This window comes from Orcinus orca, chromosome 12 (genome assembly GCF_937001465.1).
Source record: "Orcinus orca chromosome 12, mOrcOrc1.1, whole genome shotgun sequence".
Classification (NCBI taxonomy): domain Eukaryota; kingdom Metazoa; phylum Chordata; class Mammalia; order Artiodactyla; family Delphinidae; genus Orcinus; species Orcinus orca.
Window position 1 is genome coordinate 56,994,876 of NC_064570.1, and position 23,467 is coordinate 57,018,342.

At 40.9% G+C, this 23,467-nt stretch overlaps 1 protein-coding gene across 1 annotated transcript in view; it reads left to right on the forward strand.

The window, feature by feature from the left end:
• The window catches only part of SIM1 (SIM bHLH transcription factor 1), a 69,626-nt gene extending 46,838 nt beyond the window's left edge, over window positions 1-22,788 (forward strand). Inside the window, exons 11-12 of the mRNA XM_004264783.4 lie at window positions 17,166-17,568; window positions 19,828-22,788. Coding sequence (XP_004264831.1) covers window positions 17,166-17,568; window positions 19,828-20,558 — 1,134 coding nt within the window. The 3' untranslated portion in view covers window positions 20,559-22,788. The remainder of the gene's footprint in view (window positions 1-17,165; window positions 17,569-19,827) is intronic.
• The last annotated feature ends 679 nt before the right edge of the window (window positions 22,789-23,467 follow it).

Below are 23,467 nucleotides of genomic sequence, written 5' to 3' on the forward strand. Positions count from 1 at the left end.
TATGCTGACTTTTTAGGCTACAGAGAACAGAAGGACCGAGAATTTCTCAAGTGTAGTTTTCCCTTACACACAGTAATTTTATCTCTACCAGGATAGATGTCCTTCATTTCATGTTTTATGTTAAATGAAAACATGTAATCCTTGACCATTACCAACGACAAAAACTTTAATGCATCATCCAAAAAAAAAAAAAAAAGAGGTTATCTTCTCTGAAATTCTTACACTACAGGCTTGTTTATATTTTCTGGCCATGTCTAAACTTCAGATATCTTCTCTTCTATAGAAATCTCAGGAGATTATTAAAGTGGACACTTATGGTCTTTTTAGACTGTCTTCATAAATAAACCTCTAAGTATTATTTTAGAAAGCACTTCACTCAGTAAGGTGAGACCTCTGTGTTACAGATTTGTACTTTGGTTTTTACCAACTCTTGCATTTAGTTAAATATTTATTATGTGCACTAAAATGCTAAAGGTGGGCCCTTAAGGAACCATGTCCCTGGTCTCACTGGGGAGGCAAGACCAACATTTTAGAGAGGAATTGTAAGATGTGGCTGGTCATGGGACCTCCAGGCCCCTGCAGCTGCCTTTTCATTCCCTTGGCACATGGTTGGGGGAGGGGCAGACTCCCCATTAATCAGCCTCCTTATACCCCCAAATTTACCTTCCACTACCCTGCTTCTCTCTCTTCACTCAGCCACATGGGTTTCAGGAGGAACCTGGGGCCTTGTTTGAAATAGGCCAGTGAAGTCTGCTAAAAAGCACACACAAATTTGCTGAGGGGATGTGCAAGGTCAAGGAACGGTCTGATTAAGTGAGTCTGCAGAGAAAGTTGACATTTTAGGAGGTGTGATGGATAGAATGGGTGATGAGATGGCAGGAAATAACAATGGGACCGGGCAAAAGTGGTTGCTTCTAGGACAGTCTACCTGCCATTACAGGGAACTTCTTTGTCCTTCACCTTGCTTGGGAGCACGATAGTATAAATATTTGTAAAGGTAAGGTAACTATTTATGGTAGATAACTAGGTATATGGGATTCGAAAGAGGACCAAAAGATGATATACTTTCTTGCTAAATAGTTTACTCAAGGAGGCAGATATCGCAAACAACACTGTTTCATTGGTGTTTACTAAAACATACGGTATATAATGATATGTGTTGTGTAAAACGCATTCCCAATAGCGAGAATCCAATGATGACAAATCTCACACAAATTGAAATAAACAGATGGCTGTGTTTAGTCACATTAGATTTATATATTAGGCAGCAGGACTTCATTGAATAAGAAAAGACCAATGAGAAGAAAAAAATGAAAAAAAGTGGCATGAATGAGACTTTGCAAAAATTATAAGATTAAAGGAAGAAAATTTGGAGGCAGTAAATGGGGACTTTAAGATCCTTGAGGACAGGAGATGTTACCCTTGCTAACAAGATTGCCTTGGGCACCCAAATGCCCTCAGGACATATTGAGTGAGTGGGTAAATGAACTGATGGATGAGCCCACCAAGGTGAAGTGGATAAGATAGGTGGATAAAGAAACAGAGGAGAGAGGAGATGACCTGGGTAGACAGCCCTTTCTCCGGAGGCTTACAGATTCAGTGGGGGAGATAAAAATGTAAACGGATAATTTAAACACAGCATAGTATGTATGTGATAAAGGCATGTGTTGGCAGTGGTGTAGCTATGGTGGTGTGTGTTGGGGGCTCACCTGTCCTTCCAGCAGTGAACTGGAGGAGGGAATTGGGGGCTGACAGTGAGAGAACCAATAGCCTCTAAGCTTAGAGACCTTCATGCCATGGGGAGTTTCCAGCAGGTTCAGATTTATTCCTATTTTCAAGGTTTGCAGTGAGCTGCAGGTTGACAGTTAATAAAGCCCTGAACCCCTTGGGTGCACCCTCAAGGACCAGACTCATGCTCCATCTCTAGCTGTGCTCTCCCCCCCTCACCCATTTACCCTTCTTCTCCCATTGCCTGTGTCCCAGGAGCTCCCTCACTCTGGAGGAGTGCAGCGCATCTTAATTTTCTCTCCACTTTGGAAAATTTTCCTCTCCAGTCTTCCCTGCTTCTCAGATTGACCTTAAAAGACCACTGATCAGTGTTTGGAGACTTGCCACAGTCCTAGCTGTCACTCAAGGTCACCTATAATTGGGTCCTAAATTACCTGCACCCTCTGATCTGGCCAGACTTCTCTGCTCACTATTTGCTGAACACCTTGTCCTTTCCTGCTTCCATGCTTGTGCTTATGCATTTACTTCTGCCTGCATTGCCTCTATTTTTCAAAATTCTGACTATCTTCTAAGGCCTGGATTGAATGCTGCCTCTTTCATGAAATATAACTGAGTTATATTTCTCCCTTGTGCCTCCATTTATAATAATCTATCTTCTACTGCCTTCTAGATATGTCAGATCTCCTCTCTTGGACTATAATATCTTTGAAAGTAGTTAACCATGTCTACTTCATTACCCACCCCCAACCTTGCCCCAGCATCTACTATGGTGTCCTCCACATACTCACTCTCTAAATGTTAATGAAATGAATGAATGGATAAGTAAATACATTAAAAAATTATGCAGATACTTAGCTGGTTGCCTATAGAGACATAAAAACCCCAAGTAGGGAAAATATTCTGCTACTATGGAATTTATAACCTATGTAAAGAGGCAAAAGATACACATGAAAAACAACCTAAGGATGGTTTCACAAATGCAGAATCTTGCAGTACAAATCAAACACCTACCTGCTGAGGGGGAATTACATGTGGTAGAATCTAGAGGCTCTTTCAAGAGTAAAACTTTGAATGAGCACTCTCTGGCTCACATTCTAGGGAAGAGAACTGTCCACATCCTGTCCTGAAGTGGGCTTTCTAGTCTCCACGTCTCCACTGTGATCTCCATTGCAACAATGGAGAGAGGTGACAACTGATATTAGCTCTGTGTGTGTATGTGTGTGTTTTGGTTACAAAATAATTGCCCTGACGTGAGTGTCTGTACAAGAAATGCCATTTGGCTCTGTCTTCCATCTCAGGAACCTGTCTTTGTTTATGGGCTCAGCCCTAGTTCCAGGGCCCACTTCCATGATCAGTAGACACTTTCTATTTTTTTTTTTTTTTTGCGGTACATGGGGCTCTCGCTGTTGTGGCCTCTCCTGTTGCGGAGCACAGGCTCCGGACGCACAGGCTCAGCGGCCATGGCTCACGGGCCCAGCCGCTCCACGGCATGTGGGATCTTCCCGGACCGGGGCACGAACCCGTGTCCCCTGCATCAGCAGGTGGACTCTGAACCACTGCGCCACCAGGGAAGCCCAGTAGACACTTTCTAGATCACTCTCTTATTCTTTAATAATCTATGTGCATTTTCGGTGCTACACCTTTATATCTAGGAGGGATCGATTTCTTCCATAAGAAAGGGAAAAGTCTTAAATTTTGGGTTTCTTTGTTTAGTTGGTTTGGTTTTTGACCTTTGAACACAAAAGGCCTTGTGAGGGTAATGTTCCTTCATGGTGTGTCTTGACCCTTAGCTCCTCCTCTACCTGACCCCCACTGTCTTTGTCCCGTTCCAGGCTCTTCAGAGCAGGACATCACATTTAGACTGCTTCATCCCTCCTTATTGTCCTTTCAGTCTCTGAGCATTCCTGCTCAGAGTAAGCTTCCTGAAATATCATTTACATCGTGTACCTCCCACCCCAAGCCCTACTTAAAAACCTACAGAGGCTCAGTGTTGGTTATAGTATGAAGTCTGATCTCCACAATCAGCCCAGGCTATGTCTTTGCCTCTTCCAGCCACCTCTAGCCCCGCCACATCAATTCTCCATTCTAGCTGTGTACTTGCCCTAAGCACACCTTTCCTGTTGAGCTTCTTAAATCCTACCCACCCCCCATGCACAGCTGCAGCCTACCTCTCATCTCCCCAGATCCCTGGCTATAAGGCATAATTCATGTTAAACACATCTCTGTTTCATAATGTAGGATGGTTTGGATCTAGGGGAGAGTTAGTGTCCAAAACGACATTGAGCAGTGGGCGAAGCAGCTGTGCTAAATCAGATGGAACGCCTCTGCTTCTGGCTTAATGGAAATGAAGGCTGGGATTTGTGCTTCTGCTCTGCAGCTGAACAGAGGAGAAGGGGGAATGGCTGAATCCACCATCAAAATGTGCCTGGGGAAATTTATTTTAACAAAACCTATAAAATCAAATTTTATTAAAACTAAATAGTGAAATTAAAGACAGCAATGCCTTATTGGACAGTGCTTGGTGGGATCTGACCCCCTCATAATGGGACCTTTGTAGAGTTAAGGAAGTTGGATTTGGATATCTTTGTCTAAGAAATTGAGATTTCTTTAATTCTTCCGTCTTTCACAGATTTTTAGGAAACTTCTTTAAGCATATTGTAGCACACTGAATTGCAGTGTTTTCCTGGAAGGTCAAGGTCTGGATGTATATTATTTAATAGCTAGCTTATGCTCTTTTAGTTTTCCTTATTATTTTACTGTGCTTGGCTTAGAAGATGAGAAGGTAGATCCATCCTTCCATTTACAGACACCAGTTTGAAATTGATTAACTCAGTAGAGGGCCTTTGAGCTTCAATTTCTTTTTACAAAATTACAAATCTGATAGATCTCCTCTTTTAGTATGCAGAAGGCTGGTAATACGCCTGCCAATCTGTTGGCCCAGTTCTAGGACACTGCCAAGAGCAGCTTGGGCAGCCGTCCTTTGTCCAAACTCAGAATAAACCAATGGTAGGCCAAATAAAGCAGCAGTAAGGGGTTGGAGCAGGTGGCGCCACCTGTATCCATCTAATTCAAGCCCATCTAATCTGCCACTTATATGTGAAAAATCAGAGAGTGAGTCAGAGTATCAGTGAAAAGATGGATGTGGTTCTGGCTTATGCTCAAAGCCCATCATGGAAGAAGATTACCACTAAAACTAGTGCTACTGGTCCTGGAAACCCAGGATTTATCCAGTGAGCTAGAGCCATTTCTATATTACCTACGCAAGTTGGGATATTCTTGATCATTTACAGCTGTGTGTGCCAGGACATAAAGGGCCTAATTAAATGTTTATTACCTGTTTAAAATCTTCAGTGCAATGAAGATGCCTGCCAGCCTTTAGGACTTTACCTTCGGATTTATAAGAGGATGTGGATTGTGGATTTCATGGTTGGGAACAGCTCTCTCCATATGGAACCCTATAGGAGAGTCCTTATAGAGTTACACTGGAGGAAAACTGGCCTCTGGTTCCGAGTGCTGATTCCCTTCCAGCTGCATGTCAACCTGACAGCCAACGAGATGTCGACTATGCTTACTTTTCTGTGAGAAAAATGAGTGAACCAAATCCCAGGAACATTTTTGTAACTGTTGGTGGGGGGTTGGATTAAGAGAAGCCCTAAGTCATTTCAAACCACATTTGAGGCATATTAAAAAACTTCTCATGTTTCTACTTCATGAAATATATCAGGAACTTACAGGTATGAAAGATTTCTCACCAGAATATTCTTTGAGCTAAAAATAACTAAAATGTGGATTAAAGGTAAAATCAACATCACAATAAATAACAGATTATACTATAAGTGGAGCAAATCATAACAATAATGAGTGAAAATCTTGTGAACCATTCTTAAAAATTGATTTTGAGAAGATGACAATTTATACCATTTTCTAAAATGAGGGGAGAAGTGGCCAAAATATTTAAAATTTTTAATAATTGGATTTTGAGTCAGTATTTGCTTTCTAATTATTTACAGTGTAAATGGAAATATTTATTGCTCAGTTCCTCTAGTGAAGCCATCCTTGACTCTGGAATGTGACTCAAGATTGATATTTTTTTCTTTTAAAATGTATTCTCTAATTTTTCTTGAAGGTTTCCTTCCTTACAATTTCTAGGTAGTAAAATTTTTCAAGTCAGAAATGGAATCTATTATTTGACTGCCGTTGAGTTACAGTATCACAGGCAAATGTTTTCAGTCCACCTCCCAGGTTAGCAAAATAACTTGCATAATTGTCATTTTAAAATGCATTTGATTTTGACATTAGTTTTTCTCTTACCCTTATGTTTATCGTTGAGAAGACCCCCGGCAATTTCCAATGTGTGTAAGCCAAAGCCATTCTTTACAGTAAACACGACTCCTGTTCAAGGGAAGCATCCCCAGCAGTGGGGGTTATTTTAATGGACATGCTGTATTACTTTAATCTAACCCTTTTACCATCTGTTCTTCCCATAACAGTGAATGAAAAAAAAAAAAGGACATATTTTATGTTTCAGGGTTACATTAGTAAAAAGTAAGATAAAAGTGATTTAAAAGCATGCATATGTTCTTAGTACAATGCAGTCTGCATCTGTGATGTTTTTTCTCATGGTTCAGATACAAATCAAGAGGAAAGCTGCTCATGCCCGATAGAGTGAAAGTTTTTCATGGAAAACAGGACTTTACCATAAGAGGGTCTCTCTCTATATTTTACAGCTAAAAATGATAAAAATAAAAACCTCAGTGAGCTGCCAGAATAAAAGTAGATAACTGTAGCATCTATTGTTGGAACATCTGGTGTTTTTCCTGAGTTGGCTTGCTGCTGCCACATCCAGATGAATACAGAGCACCTGTCTGGAACATGCTCTTGAGGCAGGAATGAATCTCGTGACTGTTTTCAAAAGGGGAATATCTGTGTTGTAATTGTGGTGGAAGAACGCTTCAGTGCTATGAGGACGTAACCGAGGCTGTGTGGTGTTGGTCTACTGGGGTGTAGAGGTTGGAGAAAACCCCCTTTGTAAGAACATGCTTAGGGACCTGGGATCCATTCCTGCATAGAGGGTAGGATACTGCTGTCTTTGTTATCTAGGTACCTAAGTCTAGATGAGTCCAGGATTCTGGAAGGAGTAAGGGCTCTGGAATTGCATCTCTCCTCTTAAACTTCCTAATCATGTGAACTTGGGCAGTTCTGTTTTTCGTTTTTTTTTTTGAGCTTCATTTGCTGCATCAGGAAAGGGACTAAGGATACTTTTAAGATGTTGTGAGCATTTAATAAGATAATGTCTGTGGGATCTCAGTATGGTGACCAGAGCATAGCAAGTATTTGATAATGGTAGCTATCGTTATTGTCATGGGCATTAGTTAGCATAGGCAAATCATATGGTAAATTGCCTCTTAGTCATAGTTCACTTTCCCTTCCCACGCAGCTACAGTGTTAAAAGAGAGTGATAGCTCCCTTCTTTGAACTCCTAAACGGTACTGTTTTTTTCTTCATTCAGGCCCTTGCCATTTTTCAACTTGTATTAATGTTATGTTCTGTGGGTTATTTATACCCCTCCTAATATGAACACCTTGAAGGTGGGGCTGTATTTCTCACATCACTTGGCGCACTGCCTTGCAAATACTAGGTACTCAATAAATATTAGAATGAATCAGAATGAATTATTATAAATAGTTCCCATTGAATGCATATAAAACCCCAGCTGATGGCTCAGACCTTTAACCGGATGAGGTATCAGTCTCTTCTAGAAAGAATGATTCTTTCATGAGCCCTGAATCTCAGAGAGGAGCTGGGGGATGTGGCTGGCATCTGACATCCATTTCTGGCAGGCATCCAAGCTCTTTGCCAGTCAACATTAGCCCACCTTTGGTGGGTGGCATTTGGTTTCATAGTTATTAGAACCAGGGCATCCTTCGTCTAACTCTTTTTTTTTTTTTTTTTTGACCGTGCGTCATGTGGGATCTTAGTTCCCTGACCAGGGATGGAACCCGCGCCCCCCGCAGTGGAAGTGCGGAGTCTTAACCACTGGACTGCCAGGGAAGTCCCCTGACTCATTTTTAAATTTACCAATATGAAAGCCTGTTTTGAAAATTAAATTTTAAATAAGAAATAGGGGTAAATTAAGGTGCAGAGTATTCATAATAGTAACAACTTTTCTAAGAAAGAGAAACAGAGGTTTCCGCAAAATTAACCAAAAATTAGTTTCAGTGAACTTTCTTTGTTGATGTAACCTAATTAAAATAGGGAATTGAATCATTCAGTTTCTTAGCTTTAAACAAAGGAGGAAGTGTTGTTACCTTTTCAAAGGAAGAAGAGCAGATATTCTATAGCTCCTAAAATGTGATTTTGTTTTACCTGAAAATAGTCTAGATATCAACAATTGCTAGGAGAACCAACCACAGGTTCCAGCTAGCTAATCGATCATGAGTGTCACTCTCTCTCCACCCTTAAAACAGATCTGTGGGCTTTTAGTCAAAGTTTAAGTGATAAGAATCGTTGGTACCAAAGAGCAGTTCAACTTTGAAAATCAGAGCATTTGGAAGAAAAGGCCCTAATGTTTAAGTGGTTGGCCAGTGGCCTGATTTCTTTTTGCAGCTGGGATGTTGATTTTTTAAAAAATTTTTATATTGAAGTATAGTTGATTCACAATATTGTGTTGGTTTCAGACGTACAGCAATTGTGATTCAGTTATATGTATATATAATATATTTCAGATTATTTCCATTATAGTTTGTCATAAGATTTTGAATATAGTTCCCTGTGCTATACAGTAAATCCTTGTTGCTTATCTATTTTATGTATAATAGCTTATATCTGTTAATCCCATACTCCTAATTTATCCCCCACCTTTTCCCTTTGGTAACCATAAGTTTGTTTTTTATGTCTGTGAGTCTGTTTCTGTTTTGTATATAGATTCATTTGCATTATTTTTTAGATTTCACATATAGGTGATATCATATAATATTTGTCTTTGTCTGAGTTGCTTCACTTAATATGATATTTTCTTGGTCCATCCATGTTGCTATAAATGGCAATATTACATTCTTTCTTAGGACTGAGTAATATTCCATTGTAAATATACACCACATCTTCTTAAACAGATCATCTGTTGATGGGCACTTGGGTTGTTTCCATGTCTTGGCCTATTGTAAATAATGCTGCCATGAACATTGGGGTGCAAGTATCTTTTCAAATTAGAGTTTTTATTTTTCCCAGATGTATACTCAGGAGTGGGATTGCAGGGCCATATGGTAGTTCTATTTTTTGTTTTTTAAGGGACCTCCATACTGTTTTCCATAGTAGCTGCACCAATTTACATTCCCACCAACAGTGCACAAGGGTTCCCTTTTCTTCACAAGAGATGTGGATTTCTTTATCCTTTAACATACATGTTTTATCTCTGGCATGCCTGTAGGATGGGACTGAAAATATGGCCTCTAGATCAGCCGTCCCCAACCTCTTTGGCACCAGGGACCGGTTTCGTGGAAGACAGTTTTTCTGCGGACGGAGGGTGCCTGGGGGCGGGGCATGGTTCAGGCAGTAACACGAGCAATGGGGAGCGGCAGGTGAAGCTTCACTCGCTCGCCCGCCGCTCACCTCCTGCTGTGCGACCGGTTCCTAACAGGCCTTGGACTGGTACTGGTCCGCGGCCTGGGGGTTGGGGACCCCTGCTCTAAATAATACAGTCTAGGGAAAAAAATCATTTTTACAAGATGGTGATATAACTATTCCTGTCCACCAAAGTGAAAGTCGTTAATCAAGGACCTTTACACAATACATACGTATCTGTAACATTTACATTTTTTAAAATTTTATTTTATTTTTGGCTGCATTGGGTCTTTGTTGCCATGCGTGGGCTTTTCTCTAGTTGCGGCAAGCGGGGGCTACTCTTCGCTGTGGTGCGTGGGCTTCTCATTGCGGTGGCTTCTCTTGTTGCGGAGCACGGGCTCTAGGCGCACAGGCTCCAGTAGTTGTGGCACACGGGCTCAGTTGCTCCGCGGCATGTGGGATCTTCCCGGACCAGGGCTTGAACCCATGTGCCCTGCATTGGCAGGTGGATTCTTAACCACTGCGCCACCAGGGAAGCCCCAGCATTTGCATTTTTAAGAGTACTTTGATACGTATTATTTATTTGATCTTCCCTGTAATCATATAATGCAGGTAGTCTGTTTCTATTCTGCAGATGGAAAACTCAAAGCCCACAGGAGGTGATCTTTTGTACAAGTCATGTTGGATGACAATAGATCAGGGTCTTCCCATATTTGAGTTCAGTGCGGTTTCTACTGGAATCCCTAGTTGATAACTTAAAATTACATTTTTTATGCACAAAATATTAATCATCGTTAATGAAAACAAAGATATTTAATTAAATTATAGCTTTATCAGAGCATGTCTCTATTTCTTCAGAAAAATAAGTTTTTTAAAAAATAGTCTTTTCCCTAATCATTCTATAAAAATAAGATATGTTTGCTATGTAGGATTTTTTATTTTAAAACACTTACTTTGAGGGAATTCCCTGGCATTGCAGTGGTTGGGACTTGGTGCTTTCACTGCCAGGGCCCGGTTCCATCCCTGGTTGGGGAACTAAAATCCTGCAAGCCGTGTGGCACGGCCAAAAAAAAAGATTTTATACATAAAGAAAAGTTGCAAGAACAATAAAGTATTTTTGCCTACTGAACCTTGGTTCATCAGGGCTTAACATTTTGCCATATTTGCTTTATCATATTCTCTGGGTCTTTTCCCGTCTGCCCTCATTATTTATTTTTTCTGAACCATCTTATAATAGGTTCCATATATGATGCCTCTTTAACGACACCTTACTACTTCAATGTATATTGCCTGGTGTAATGGTTTCTTAGGAGCGGGAAACTGCCGTTTCTGTTAGCTGTTGCCAAATTCCCCTCCATAGCGGCTGTATCAGTTTACATTTCCACCACCGATGCATGGGAGGGAGTACCTTGTTCTCCACACTCTGCCAAACAATATGTTGTCGAGCTTTTGAACTTGGGCTAATCTGATGGTTAAGAAATAGTATCTCAGTGTTTTAATTTACATTTATTCAAAAGTTAAACATCTTTTCATATGTTTAAGGCTATTTTAATATTTTTTGTGAATAGTCTATGTCTTTTGACCATTTTTCCTTGTGCTTTCTTTTAGTTTCTTTTGTTATTTTTCTAGCTTTTGAATTGAGAATTGAATTTAGATTTATTCTTTCATTTTTACTGATTTAGGTATCTAAAGCTATATATCCCATAAATCCAGATATATAGTATTTTCATTATCCTTTTCCTGGAAATTCTGTAGTTTATGGTTTATTTGCCTATTTTCCCCAGGAGTTAATAGTTTTGGGTTTTTTTCAGGTGGAAGGGTTTTTTGGTTTTTTTTAAATTGTTCTTAATTTCTATTTGTTATTCATTGTGGTCAGAGAGTGTTGTTTATAATACTTCTACTTGGTGAAATTTACTGAAATTTTCTTTGTAACCTAATATTTGATCAATTTTGATGATTATTCATGTATGCTGAGGTTTATTCTTTATTATATGTAAAGTTTGATATATAGCCATAACATTTATGATTTTGTTTTTTAAGTCTTCTGTAGCTTTTCTTGTTTTCTTTTTTTTTTTTTTAACCTACTTTATTTGTCTTATACTGAGAGTGGTATCTTAGTCTCTTACTATTAGGATATTTCTCCTTGTATCTCCTATAGTTTCAGCTTTATGTAGGTGGTATCACCATGCTATTTGATGCATAGACAGAAAGGCAGAAAAAAAGAAGAAAGTTTTTAAGCAAGAGAATGACATCATTAGATGAGAGTTTCAGAAAGATCTCTGAGGTGGTTTGGTTCTGGGAAGCCCCAACACCAAGCCAGGTTGGAGGTTCATGGGGCTCGTTTGTTTTTCCTCTGTCAGGAAGACATCTGCATCAGAAGGACAGAAAGCAGCTTGGTGGTTTCTAGGTGCTGGAGAAAATGGGGAGTTATTGTTTAACGAGTAGAGTCAGTTTTGCAAGATAAAGAGTTTTGGAGATGGGTGGTGGTGACGGTTGCACAGGAATGTGGACATACGTAATGCCACAAAAATGGGTAAGATTGAAAGTTTTATGTTATGTGTATTTTACCACAATTAAAAATAATTTTAAAAAGAAAGGGAACAGTTAAAGAGGACCAGGAAGTGGGAAAACATGTTGTCATAGACATTCATGTATAGGTTTTTGTTTTTTTTAATAAATTTATTTATTTATTTTTGGCTGTGTTGGGTCTTTGTTGCTGCCCGTGGGCTTTCTCTAGTTCCGGTGAGCGGGAGCTACTCTTTGTTGTGGTGCGTGAGCTCCTCGCTGCGGTGGCTTCTCTTGTTGCAGAGCACAGGCTCTAGATGCACAGGCTTCAGGAGGTGTGGCACACAGGCTCAGTAGTTGTGGCGCACAGGCTTTGTTGCTCTGCGGCATGTGGCATCTTCCCAGACCAGGGCTCGAACCCGTGTCCCCTGTATTGACAGATGTATTCTTAACCACTACGCCACCAGGGAAGTCCCTATAGGTTTTTATATGAATATAATTTTCATTTCTCTGGAAAAAGTGTCCAGGATTGCATACAGTAGGTGCACATTTAGGTTTTTTAGAAAGTGCTAAGCTGTTTTCCAGAGGGGCTATACCATTTTACATTCCTACCAGTAACGCATGAGTGAGCCAGTTTTCCTTCATCATTGTCAGCACTTGGTATTGTCGCTATTTTTTATTTTAGCCAGTTTAATAGGTATGTGGTGATATTTCATTGTGGTTTGAATTTTCCATTTCCCTAATTGCTAATGATGTTGAGCATTTTTTCATGTGGTTATTTGTCATCTCTTTACCTATTGGGTGAAATGTGTCTTCATGTCGTGGGCACATTTTAGTTTTTTATTGTTGAGTTTTGGGAGTTCTTTGTACATTCTAGATGCTAGTCTTCTTTTATGGAAATGACACTTGTCTGAGGGTGCCAGTTTGGATTTTGCTTGATTTTGGATCCCTTTCCTGTGGCCAGTACTGAGAGCCAGTAAGTATTGACTTGTCTTCATATTTTGGCATTTACTTGTGCTTTTCTTTCAGAGGATAACTGTCTTCATTTTGCCTATGTCCTAATCTCTCTCTCTCTCTCTCTCTTTTTCACGTAGTCTCTTAAACATCTCGGTACCCTACTCTCTGTACCCACAGGCTCATAGCAGCTGCTGTTGGACTTTCTTTTTTTTTTTTTTTTAACTTATAAGTAATTTGAACTTTGGCATATTCCCTGCCTCCTAGTAATGCTGATAACATAGGTCACGTGTGATTTAATCAGTGCTCCGTGATGAACTTATAGTTTCTTGGGGGAAGATGTGTGAAGAGATTCAGATTCAAATGGATGCCATTATCCTTCCTGCTCAGAAGCCTCTAGAATGGAATAATTTATTGACCAAAATACCTCATTATCCCTATAAAACTTGTGTCATAATGGGATACTTGGGGGGAAATTGATAGTATAGTAAAATTATAACTGACATCATAACCTTTCCCTTATAATCATGACAATAAAAATTCTTGGTCTTGGATTATAGTTCTAACTAATTATCTACTTTAAATAAGTGCAATATAGGAACAGGCATAGGGATCATATGTTTCAACAGTAGAAAGGATAACAATAATTATATCATATAGAATATTAGAGCTGAAAGAAAAGTTCAAGAAAGACTAGGGCTTCCCTGGTGGCGCAGTGGTTGAGAGTCCGCCTGCCGATGCAGGGGACACGGGTTCATGCCCCGGTCCGGGAAGATCCCACATGCCGCGGAGCGGCTGGGCCCGTGAGCCATGGCCGCTGAGCCTGCGAGTCCGGAGCCTGCGCTCCGCAACGGGAGAGGCCACAACAGTGAGAGGCCCGTGTACCGCAAAAAAAAAAAAAGAAAGGCTAATCTAACCCTCTATGTCATTCTACAGCTGAGGGAAGCAATTTTCCTGAGGTTTCCCTGAGAGTTACTAGCGAGGGTGTCCCTGGAACCAAGTCCTCTTGGCTCCCTGTCCCTTGTGCCTCTTCCATTAAATGGTCCCAACTCTGGTTCAGGCTTTGGTAGGTTAAGTATCATCATGACCATTTTCCTGTTGAGACAAAAGAAATCAAATCACTTGCCCACGACTGTACATGTCATTAAGTAGCAAACGCAGCTGCAAGGGAGACCGGGAGGCTTCGCATGCAGCATTCATTCACACGCTGCATATATTGCCTGGCTGCCTTCCTCCCTTTCTGCCCTCTCTCATTTCTCACATACTTAATGAACACCTGAACTATTTCAGATCAAATTATGGGGTGGTAGTGTTAATAGAGTGTGGTCTGTTTTAAAGGGTGGACGTGGCTCATAGGTTTTGTTTTGTTTGTTTTTTTGTTTTGGCTGTGCCGTGTGGCATGTAGGATCTTAGTTCCCCGACCAAGGATCAAACCCATGCCCCCTGCAGTGGAAACACGGAGTCTTAACCACTGGACCACCAGGGAAGTCTGCAGCTCACAGTTTTGATGGTGCACACAGGTTCAAGTTTACAGGCCTTCTCTTAAAAAACAAAGATTTACGGCTAGGCTTTTCCTCCGTACCTCTAAAGCAGTGGGAGGGCTCAGTCTAACTGAACCACCCAACTTCTGCCTGCTTGAAGGGCAATGCCCTTGCTGCAGTGGTTTCCTGATTATCGACAAGAGGCTTATCTGTCAGATTCTTCTTTGGGTGCTCTTGAAATGTGTACCTCAGGTACGCCAGGGTTGCCTCATGTTGAATTTTCTTTGTCAGCGAAGGACAGAATGTTCTTCTCTGCTGCGCCAATAGCACTTTCCCATGTACACTCAGGGAAGGTTTTTCCCCCTCTCAACAGGGCTCAAAAGTCTTGACTGGAGTACTTCAGAAATAGGTCTGGTTTATACTTTTATAAAAACAAGCAGAGTCTGGGCAATTCCTAGTGTGGAATAGCACTGATGATCTGAATTTTTCCTAGGCAAGCACATGGATGGTGCTACCAAAGGGCAAATGGATAGCACTTTGGTCCCCACTCAATAAGGAGAGAGGGTGGCAATCCCCGCTTGGTGAAAGTGAAGGTGGCATCTTATGAAAAGAGAGGCTGTTGTTCACGGAGAGAAAAGGCAGATAGCAGGTGGAGGCGTGAGGTGGAGAAGTGGAGCTCGGGGTGCCTCGATGTGTCCATCCTACAGGCCTGCGGGAAAGAATTTATATTTTCTGTTTTTTTTTTTTTTCGGTACGCGGGCCTCTCACTGTTGCGGCCTCTCCCATTGCGGAGCACAGACTCCGGACGCACAGGCTCAGCGGCCATGGCTCATGGGCCCAGCTGCTCCGCGGCATGTGGGATCTTCCTGGACCGGGGCACGAACCCGTGTCCCTTGCATCGGCAGGCGGACTCTCAACCACTGCGCCACCAGGGAAGCCCTGGGTTTTTTTTTCTTGATGGAATATGCTGATAGTCCATATGTACATTTGGAAAATAATTAAAGTAATATTAGAAATGGTTGTGGAAAAGTTTTGGACCTGGAATTGGCTGGAACTCTGTCCTAAGCATGCTGTATTTATCAGTGTACTTTGGAGTTGCCCCAGAGGAGCCTCTATACCTCATCTCCCTGGCTGAAAGGGACCCTGGGAGGAGCTGCCTGTTTGCACTGAGCTGGGAAGAGCTGGGGATTCTTCCTCCTGTTCAGGGTGGGGCTAGTAGGAAGGGGAGAGTTTGCCTTGTCCTGTGAAGAATTCATCATTGGTCAAATTTGCTCAACTAGTGTGTGAGAGGTGAAGAACACTGGAGCCTGGGAATGTCTCCTCTCCCTCCCCACTTTCTCACCACCACACGTGCAGGTCCCTCTTTCTTCTTGAGGGTAAGAAAGAGAACGTAGAATGGACTTGGATTTATATTTTGGTTCCTGAGACTGTAAAGCAGCTCCTGCCACTTTTCTGGAAATCTCTCTAACGTTGAAACTTTTTTTTTCTCCTCTCTTCCTTACCAGTATTTTCTCTCAAGTGTAAAACAACGGTTTACAGTGCAGGCTTTGAGACCAGATAGACTGTGGCATGGCTGTGGCATCTTATTAAAACTCAGTGAGGCAGTGTCCTCATCTATAAAATGGAGCTATGTTACTGTCCAGATGGTTATAAGGATTCATTGATATAATATACAGTGAGTCGTTAGCATATTGCTGGGCACACAGTAAGTTCCCAGGAAATGACGTCTATTATTATTAGAGCAGGTAAACTCTCTATGGCACCTAGAATTGTGTTTGGCATTAGGTAACCAAAAACTGGTAGAAATGATTCTATTACTGATTTTAGTGGCTCTTGAGGAACTTCAAACTGAGCGAACCTCCTAGGGAGGTCCTCAGAGCCTTTTTTGTTTTCTTTCAAGCACCTGACCAAATACTCTGGCAACAGGTGAGCAGCGTGATTCCAACAACAGCCTGCAGCTGTGCTGTCCTGATGAGTCTGTGCATATTTGAAGTTTCACTTTAGAAAGCAAGAAACACATCCTAGTGAACAGGTCTAGCTTATATGGGGCAAGACTTTTCCAAAGTCACATTGAGACCGAATTAAGTTAAGCATTTATTCACTACCTTGCCATGTATCCAGCATGGCCCCCAGAGAGCTAACAGTCCAGTGTGAAGCCGTAAAACTTATTTTTGTATTGCTTTTTAAGTAAGAAAAAATGTGAAAAGTCAATAGGAATAAAATATGGTGCTCTCTTGGACTCTCCCTTTGGCAGTACCATTTGTGTAGTGATGGAGAACTTGGGCTTGAATCGTTGCTCTGCCACCTGCTCACCCTGTGGTCTTGGGCAAATCATCTCCGCTCTTAGGGCCCTAGCTTGCCTATCCATATAATGGGTTACTAATATCTCACTTAAGCGCTTGTAAGAATTATGCGGAGTAGTTCACAGGAAGTACCTCCAACAGTGCCTGGCGTTTAGTTCAGTCCATGTTTGTTATTATTAGTTTTATCTCCTCCTTCCGGCAGCCAAAAGGATTGTCTTTTGCAGTACCATGACTGACTAGGTGATCCAAGTTAGGGGTGTCCAGAGTGGTGATAGGGTCTTATTTCGGTGCCTTAAGCCCAATATGACCTTAAGGGTGCTTTCAGACCTTGGGGCTTTTTTTTCTTTCTTTCTTTCTTTCGTTTTTTTCTGTTTGTTTGTTTTGTCCTTTTGCGGTACGCAGGCCTCTCACTGTTGTGGCCTCTCCCGTTGCGGAGCACAGGCTCCGGACGCGCAGGCCCACCGGCCATGGCTCACGGGCCCAGCCACTCCGCGGCATGTGGGATCTTCCCGGACCGGGGCACGAAGCCGTGTCCCCTGCATCGGCAGGCGTACTCTCAACCACTGCGCCACCAGGGAGGGAGGCCCCTCTTGCTTTCTTTTGAAATGTACTTTTCTCACCCTCTCGGTTTCAGTACTCGGGATTTCCCGCGGAAAGATCTGAATCTGATCACGACAGCCAGTGGGGCGGCAGTCCTCTGACAGACGCGGCCTCCCCGCAGCTGCTGGACCCCGCGGACCGGCCGGGCTCTCAGCACGACGCGTCGTGCGCCTACAGGCAGTTCTCGGAACGCGGCTCTCTCTGCTACGGCTTCGCACTCGACCCCTCCAGGCTGGTGGAGGAGAGGCATTTCCACACCCAGGCCTGCGAGGGCGGCCGGTGTGAGGCAGGCAGGTACTTCCTGGGAGCGCCGCAGGCGGGGAGGGAGCCCTGGTGGGGCTCTCGCGCAGCCTTGCCCCTGACCAAGGCCTCCCCAGAAAGCAGAGAAGCCTATGAGAGCAGCATGCCTCACATCGCCTCGGTCCACAGGATCCACGGTAAGGGCGGCTCCAGCGACTCCAGCGTTGCGCCTCTGGGCAGATTTATCCTAGTCCAGCTTTGACCCTGGAGTGATCCCCACCCAATGGTTTCCTCCTTGAATTTGCAAATCAGAAACTCTAACCAATGGGAATTTAAAAACCAAATCCACTCTTTTGAAGTGTATTAACGTTGCTGATGTTTGCTAAATACATTTATTTTGGGCAGGCGAGTAAACATGATTCCCATTTTAACACCAAGGAAAAAAAAAGTAAAGAAATTAAAGTGAATTGTTAAGTCTATTGAACTTGTAGTATGTATGCATCTAAATTTCTCATTTTAACATCAAGAAAAAAAAAGTAAAGAAATCAAAGTGAATTGTTAAGTCTATTGAACTTGTAGTATGTATGCATCTAAATTTCTCATTTTAACATCAAGAAAAAAAAGTAAAGAAATTAAAGTGAATTGTTAAGTCTATTGAACTTGTAGTATGTATGCATTTAAATTTCTTGTGTATTATTTTCTTCTGTATTCTCACCCTTCCAATGTGGACTGGAGTAGTTTGGGGCTCATCTAGCAGGGTTTCTCAATGAGGGCACTATTGGCGTGTTGGGGAGGCCTGCCTTTGTTTTATGGCCGATAGCTCATGTCACAGGTGTTTTAACCTCCCTGGTCCTCTGGGCATGAAATGCCAGTAACTGTCCCCTTCCCCCATTATATGGCAACCCACAGTATCCTCTGTGAGTTGAGGATGCAGTGAGGTGTGGGACCCATGGGGATTTTCACCTTGGGATTATTACACGGCTCTACAAACACACAGAAATGGGCGCTGCAGTTAAAGCCTTTAGTGTTATTAATGATCTTCTTTGTCCATTTCAATGTAAACTGGTCAGGGAGAGCTCATTCTGTCCATTCCAAGCTTAGGTCCAGGCAGGTCTTGAAAACCCTTCCCATTTTCTTAAAAGTCAGTGACACTAAGGTGGATCCAGTGGCTGTGCTATTACTCTTCTTGCTGTGTCTCTAGGATAAGAAATGTGCCAGACACTGTTGTTCTCACACATAGAAGTCTCCTGCGCATACCCCCTAGGCACTTACTGTTTTCTATGAATGGTTTTGCTTTGTTTCCATTTTTGCTTTCTATTTTTCTGCTTTTATTTTGAATTTCTCTAGTTTGGTAGCCTGGGAATGAAAACCCAGGGCAAAGGGCAATTGCTTACCCAAGAATGGAGTGAAGTGAAAATCCTGCCTTAACCCACATGGTCAGGAGGAAGATATTAGAAATAAAATGAGAAGAAAAGGGAAAAGGAAAGCAATGACTAGTGTGATCCCAGGCTTCTCTGTTGCATTAAGCAGTTTACAGCTTTCATATGTCCCTTCCTGTTTCTCTTCTCTCTTTTTATATTGACTTCAGACTGTTTTGAGAATAACGTAATTTATGGAATAATATTTTAGATGCACTTTTCCTCCATATTAGATCTCTTTCCTTGGTTCAGAACAAGTTGTTATTAACATTTAAAATATTTATGCTTATTTCAGAAGCAATATCAGGGTTACTGTATGATTATGTGTGAAACAGATTTTTTTTACCACTGGATTTGAGAAGGCAATATTTATATTTTTAATTGGAAATATATATATATATGTATATATCCAGGCACACATGTACACACACACACACTTATATGAATATGTATACATATTTTAAACCTTCAAATAGTTTAATAACTTCAAATAGTTTAATTACTAATGTTAGAGCTTTATTGTAACTCTACTTAAGAAACATGTAGCAATTTTAACATTTTAGGTCATTTAGTTGGAATTGAGAAACTAGTCCAGCCTATATCATCATCTTCCTCAAACCCAATGGAAAGCATTAGCTAAGCATCACTTCAACATAACAGTTCTCTAGATAATAACAGAAAACAAATCCTATGTATTTTTCTTTTATTATTTACAGTCAGACAGGTCCAGGGATGTGCATCCATGGACAAGTATAAACATACTTTACTGTCTGGCTAATTGGCATTCACAACCCACGAACAAGGTTTACCTTCTAGAAAACATGTTATAAACTTCATCTGCACTTAAAAGCCACTGAGAACTATGAATTCCAGGACAATATGTTGACACTGTCATGTGAGCCTGTGTCTGTTTCAAATATCGGTGCATATATTAAAATGGAAAAATATAAGGTTTCTGTTAATAGGAAAAAGAAATACACTTACAATACTGGGGGTGATTTTTGAGACCACTTACTTTTTACTTTTTCTGATTTCTAGGGCGAGGTCATTGGGATGAAGATAGTGTGGTCAGTTCTCCAGACCCTGGGTCTGCCAGCGAATCAGGTGACCGATATCGCACTGAGCAGTATCAAAGTAGCCCACATGAACCTAGCAAAATCGAAACTCTGATCAGAGCCACCCAGCAAATGATTAAAGAAGAAGAGAACAGGTTGCAGCTGAGGAAAGCCCCCCCAGACCAACTGGCTTCCATTAATGGAGCTGGGAAAAAACACTCCTTCTGTTTTGCAAACTACCAGCAGCCCCCAACGACAGGCGAAGTCTGCCACAGCTCCGCTCTTGCCAACACTTCACCATGTGACCACATCCAGCAGAGAGAGGGAAAGATGCTGAGCCCCCGCGAAAATGACTACGACAACAGTCCCACAGCACTGTCGCGGATAAGTAGTCCCAATTCAGATCGCATTTCCAAATCCAGTTTGATCCTAGCTAAAGACTATCTACATTCGGATATGTCTCCTCATCAGACGGCAGGAGACCACCCTGCCGTCTCTCCAAACTGCTTTGGCTCTCACCGGCAGTATTTTGATAAGCATGCTTACACATTAACTGGATACGCCCTGGAGCACTTATATGATAGCGAAACTATTAGAAACTATTCCTTGGGCTGTAATGGCTCACACTTTGATGTAACTTCCCATCTAAGGATGCAGCCGGATCCAGCACAAGGACACAAGGGAACATCTGTTATAATAACCAATGGAAGCTGATGTCTTTTCTAAAAGATTTTGTTCTTTAAGGATCTCTGAAACATATTTATCATTTAATGCCCCATTACCAGCATTTACAATGCCACAGATTGTTAGAGTGGATAATTTAAGGTACTGGGTATTTGACATGTGTTCTTGTGAAATCAAAGATAACAGCACTGGCATTCAGGGTTATACACAGGTAATGGAGCTAAAGTGAATACACAAATTGCCCCTCTATTTATATGGGAACCAGGATAGATAAATTTTGAATTGAAACATACTTGTGTAGTATTAAGTGAGCATATATATCACATGAAAGCACCGATGGATGACAACAATCATTATGATGATCCAGTGAACTTCATACACACAGACCACTATCCACAAACTGCTATATATACTTTACCTATGGAAATATAGACTATATATCATAAATATACCCCAAGTGGGTAAGTTTCCTTAACCCTAGTGCATTAAGCATCTTAAAGAAATTTCCATTCCCAAAATAACTAAGAAAGAGATATATCTTGTAAACTGGTTTCTTCTTTGTGGTTTCAACCATCCAGCTCATTTCATTCAGGCATAAATTAGGGAAATGGTTCTGGATATGATACAAGAATGAGTTTTCACCTGGCATCCATTATAAGCAATCAGGAAGTGGTGATTTTTCACCTTACTTTTGAGTTAGACAAAGAACAGGATCACACTGACATAGCGGTAAGGGTTTTTCTAAGTAAAAACACTGAGATATTGGGACACATATCAAAAGCCTGGTGTGCCCAACTGGAAATAGATTAGTAGAGATGGAAAGACCAGAGGCAGAGAAAAATGAAATGATATCTCAAAACAAACAAGTTCAGGGTCAGCATATGTAATCAACATATTTGGGGCTTGTAAAGCTAACCAAATAAAAATTCAAACTAATTCACCAAGAAAAAAAGGCTGATAAGTGCAAAAAAAACACACACACACACACAAAAAACTAAGGGAAACCAGTGAATGCTACATGACAGCAGTGTGTTTGAACACATTTCAAAGCACAGATGTGCAAATGTGACATGTGGAAAGCCTCAGGAGAGAGTCTAAGATAAAAGCCTAGGCTGACAGACAAGTGGTTAGAAGGATACAAGTAGTACTCTGAAGGAACAGGCAAAGCGTTCATTATTCCATATTGTTTGTAAACAGCAAAAACAAACTTGGTCTCGAGTTCATGTGATACAGTAGAAAGACCAGCAGACTAGATGCCGAGATCTCTGAGTTCCAGTTTGACCCTGCCTGTAACTTATTTTGGGAGCACAGATGTATCACTGACCACACCTGGGCCCCAATTTATTTATCTGTATGGCAGCTCTAAAGTTCCAAGGGTCTGTGGTTCGTTCTTGCAGCAGTACTGAACTTGTTAACCAGTTATCTCTCTGCTGTGAGTTGTCAAAGCTCATCATTCTGGCTTACCTGCACTCATACAGAGGTCTAGATGCTTTGAAACTTAAGCAGGTGCATGGGCTCTTTTAGGCATATTATAGTTACAATCAACTTTCTAGTTCAGCCGAGATATAGATGGTAGAAACTGATGAGGGAGAAGAAAAATAAGTAAGATTTATTTAATGCATCATTCTCTAGTAATCAAAGCAAAGTGACATAAGTGATTAGAGAAATTTTATAGAAAGTATTTCCTAGGAGTCCCATGCCTGAAACTCTTGCCATATGGAAGGGGGGAGGGAGGTATTAGAACTTACATTTTGAAGACAGAACATGACATTGAACACTCAGGGATTGGTAGTATATTTTCATCATTTAACACAGTTATTTGGCAGTCCAGAGGCAGGTGACAATCTGAATGATGGTAATCTGAGAGATGAATATGGTTGTTTGTATGTGAGAAAGGAGGCTACATAAAATTAAATAAATAGCTCTTGGGTATGACAGCAACGTTTGTGCTGTAAATGAAAAAGGTGCACGTGAGTGAGAAAGTGGTTATCATATATACTTTCAAAAATGTTAAAAGAACAATAAAAACTAAAATTTGAACCATACAAGCAAAAGTATTTATGGAAAACCCTGGAGCACTTAAAATGGATTTTTGATCAATTGCAACATGAAGTAAGGTTTTCTGAATGCTAAAGTTTTTGCAGAATTCTGTAGATGGACAAATGGTTCAAAGGCACAGATATCTCAAGAATATGGAGCATTTTGGAAAGGAAATCTACACAGATGGGTTTTACTAATGGATACACATTCTACCAAAAATGTCAAGGACAGATGGTATAAAAGAAATGGAATCTTAAGAATCAAGAAAAATGAATTGATATGAAAGAAAACACTGTCATAGTAATTTCAGTGGGATTTTCCTATGGAAGATAGTTAACTGATGAAAGAAATAAATTATGAACTCTACAATTAGGGGGTAGTCAGAAGGAATAATGCTCTTTAAAATGGTATGACCAATATTTTTAAGTGAAGACAGAATTAACTGAATTACATCTTGATTAAATTTTTGGTAGATTGATCCAGTTTCAAACACAACCTATTTATTTAATTTATGTCTCAATAATTTTATGGTAGCAGCTTTATTATATTACATATAATGCCTATATATGTATATGTATGTTCCCATTTAAAATTAGACTTAAATTGGCTTTAGTTTTAATACTTGATTTCCATAACTTTGCTAAATGCTGAGAATTGACTGAAATAGAGAAGTATGATTTTTATATCACTTTGGGGATTCATAAAAATGTGTTATATCCAATTATTAGAACAATATGTAACCATTCATTAGATGATGCAAACCTCATGCTTTCTAGTAATAGTAGGAGTATCTTTGTTTCCCATTTTACCTGTCTGCCCTACCTAATTTAAAAATTTGGATGACCAAAGAAATAAATGAATATTTCCCCATCTTCCTTGGGAAAATTTAGTTAAAACTA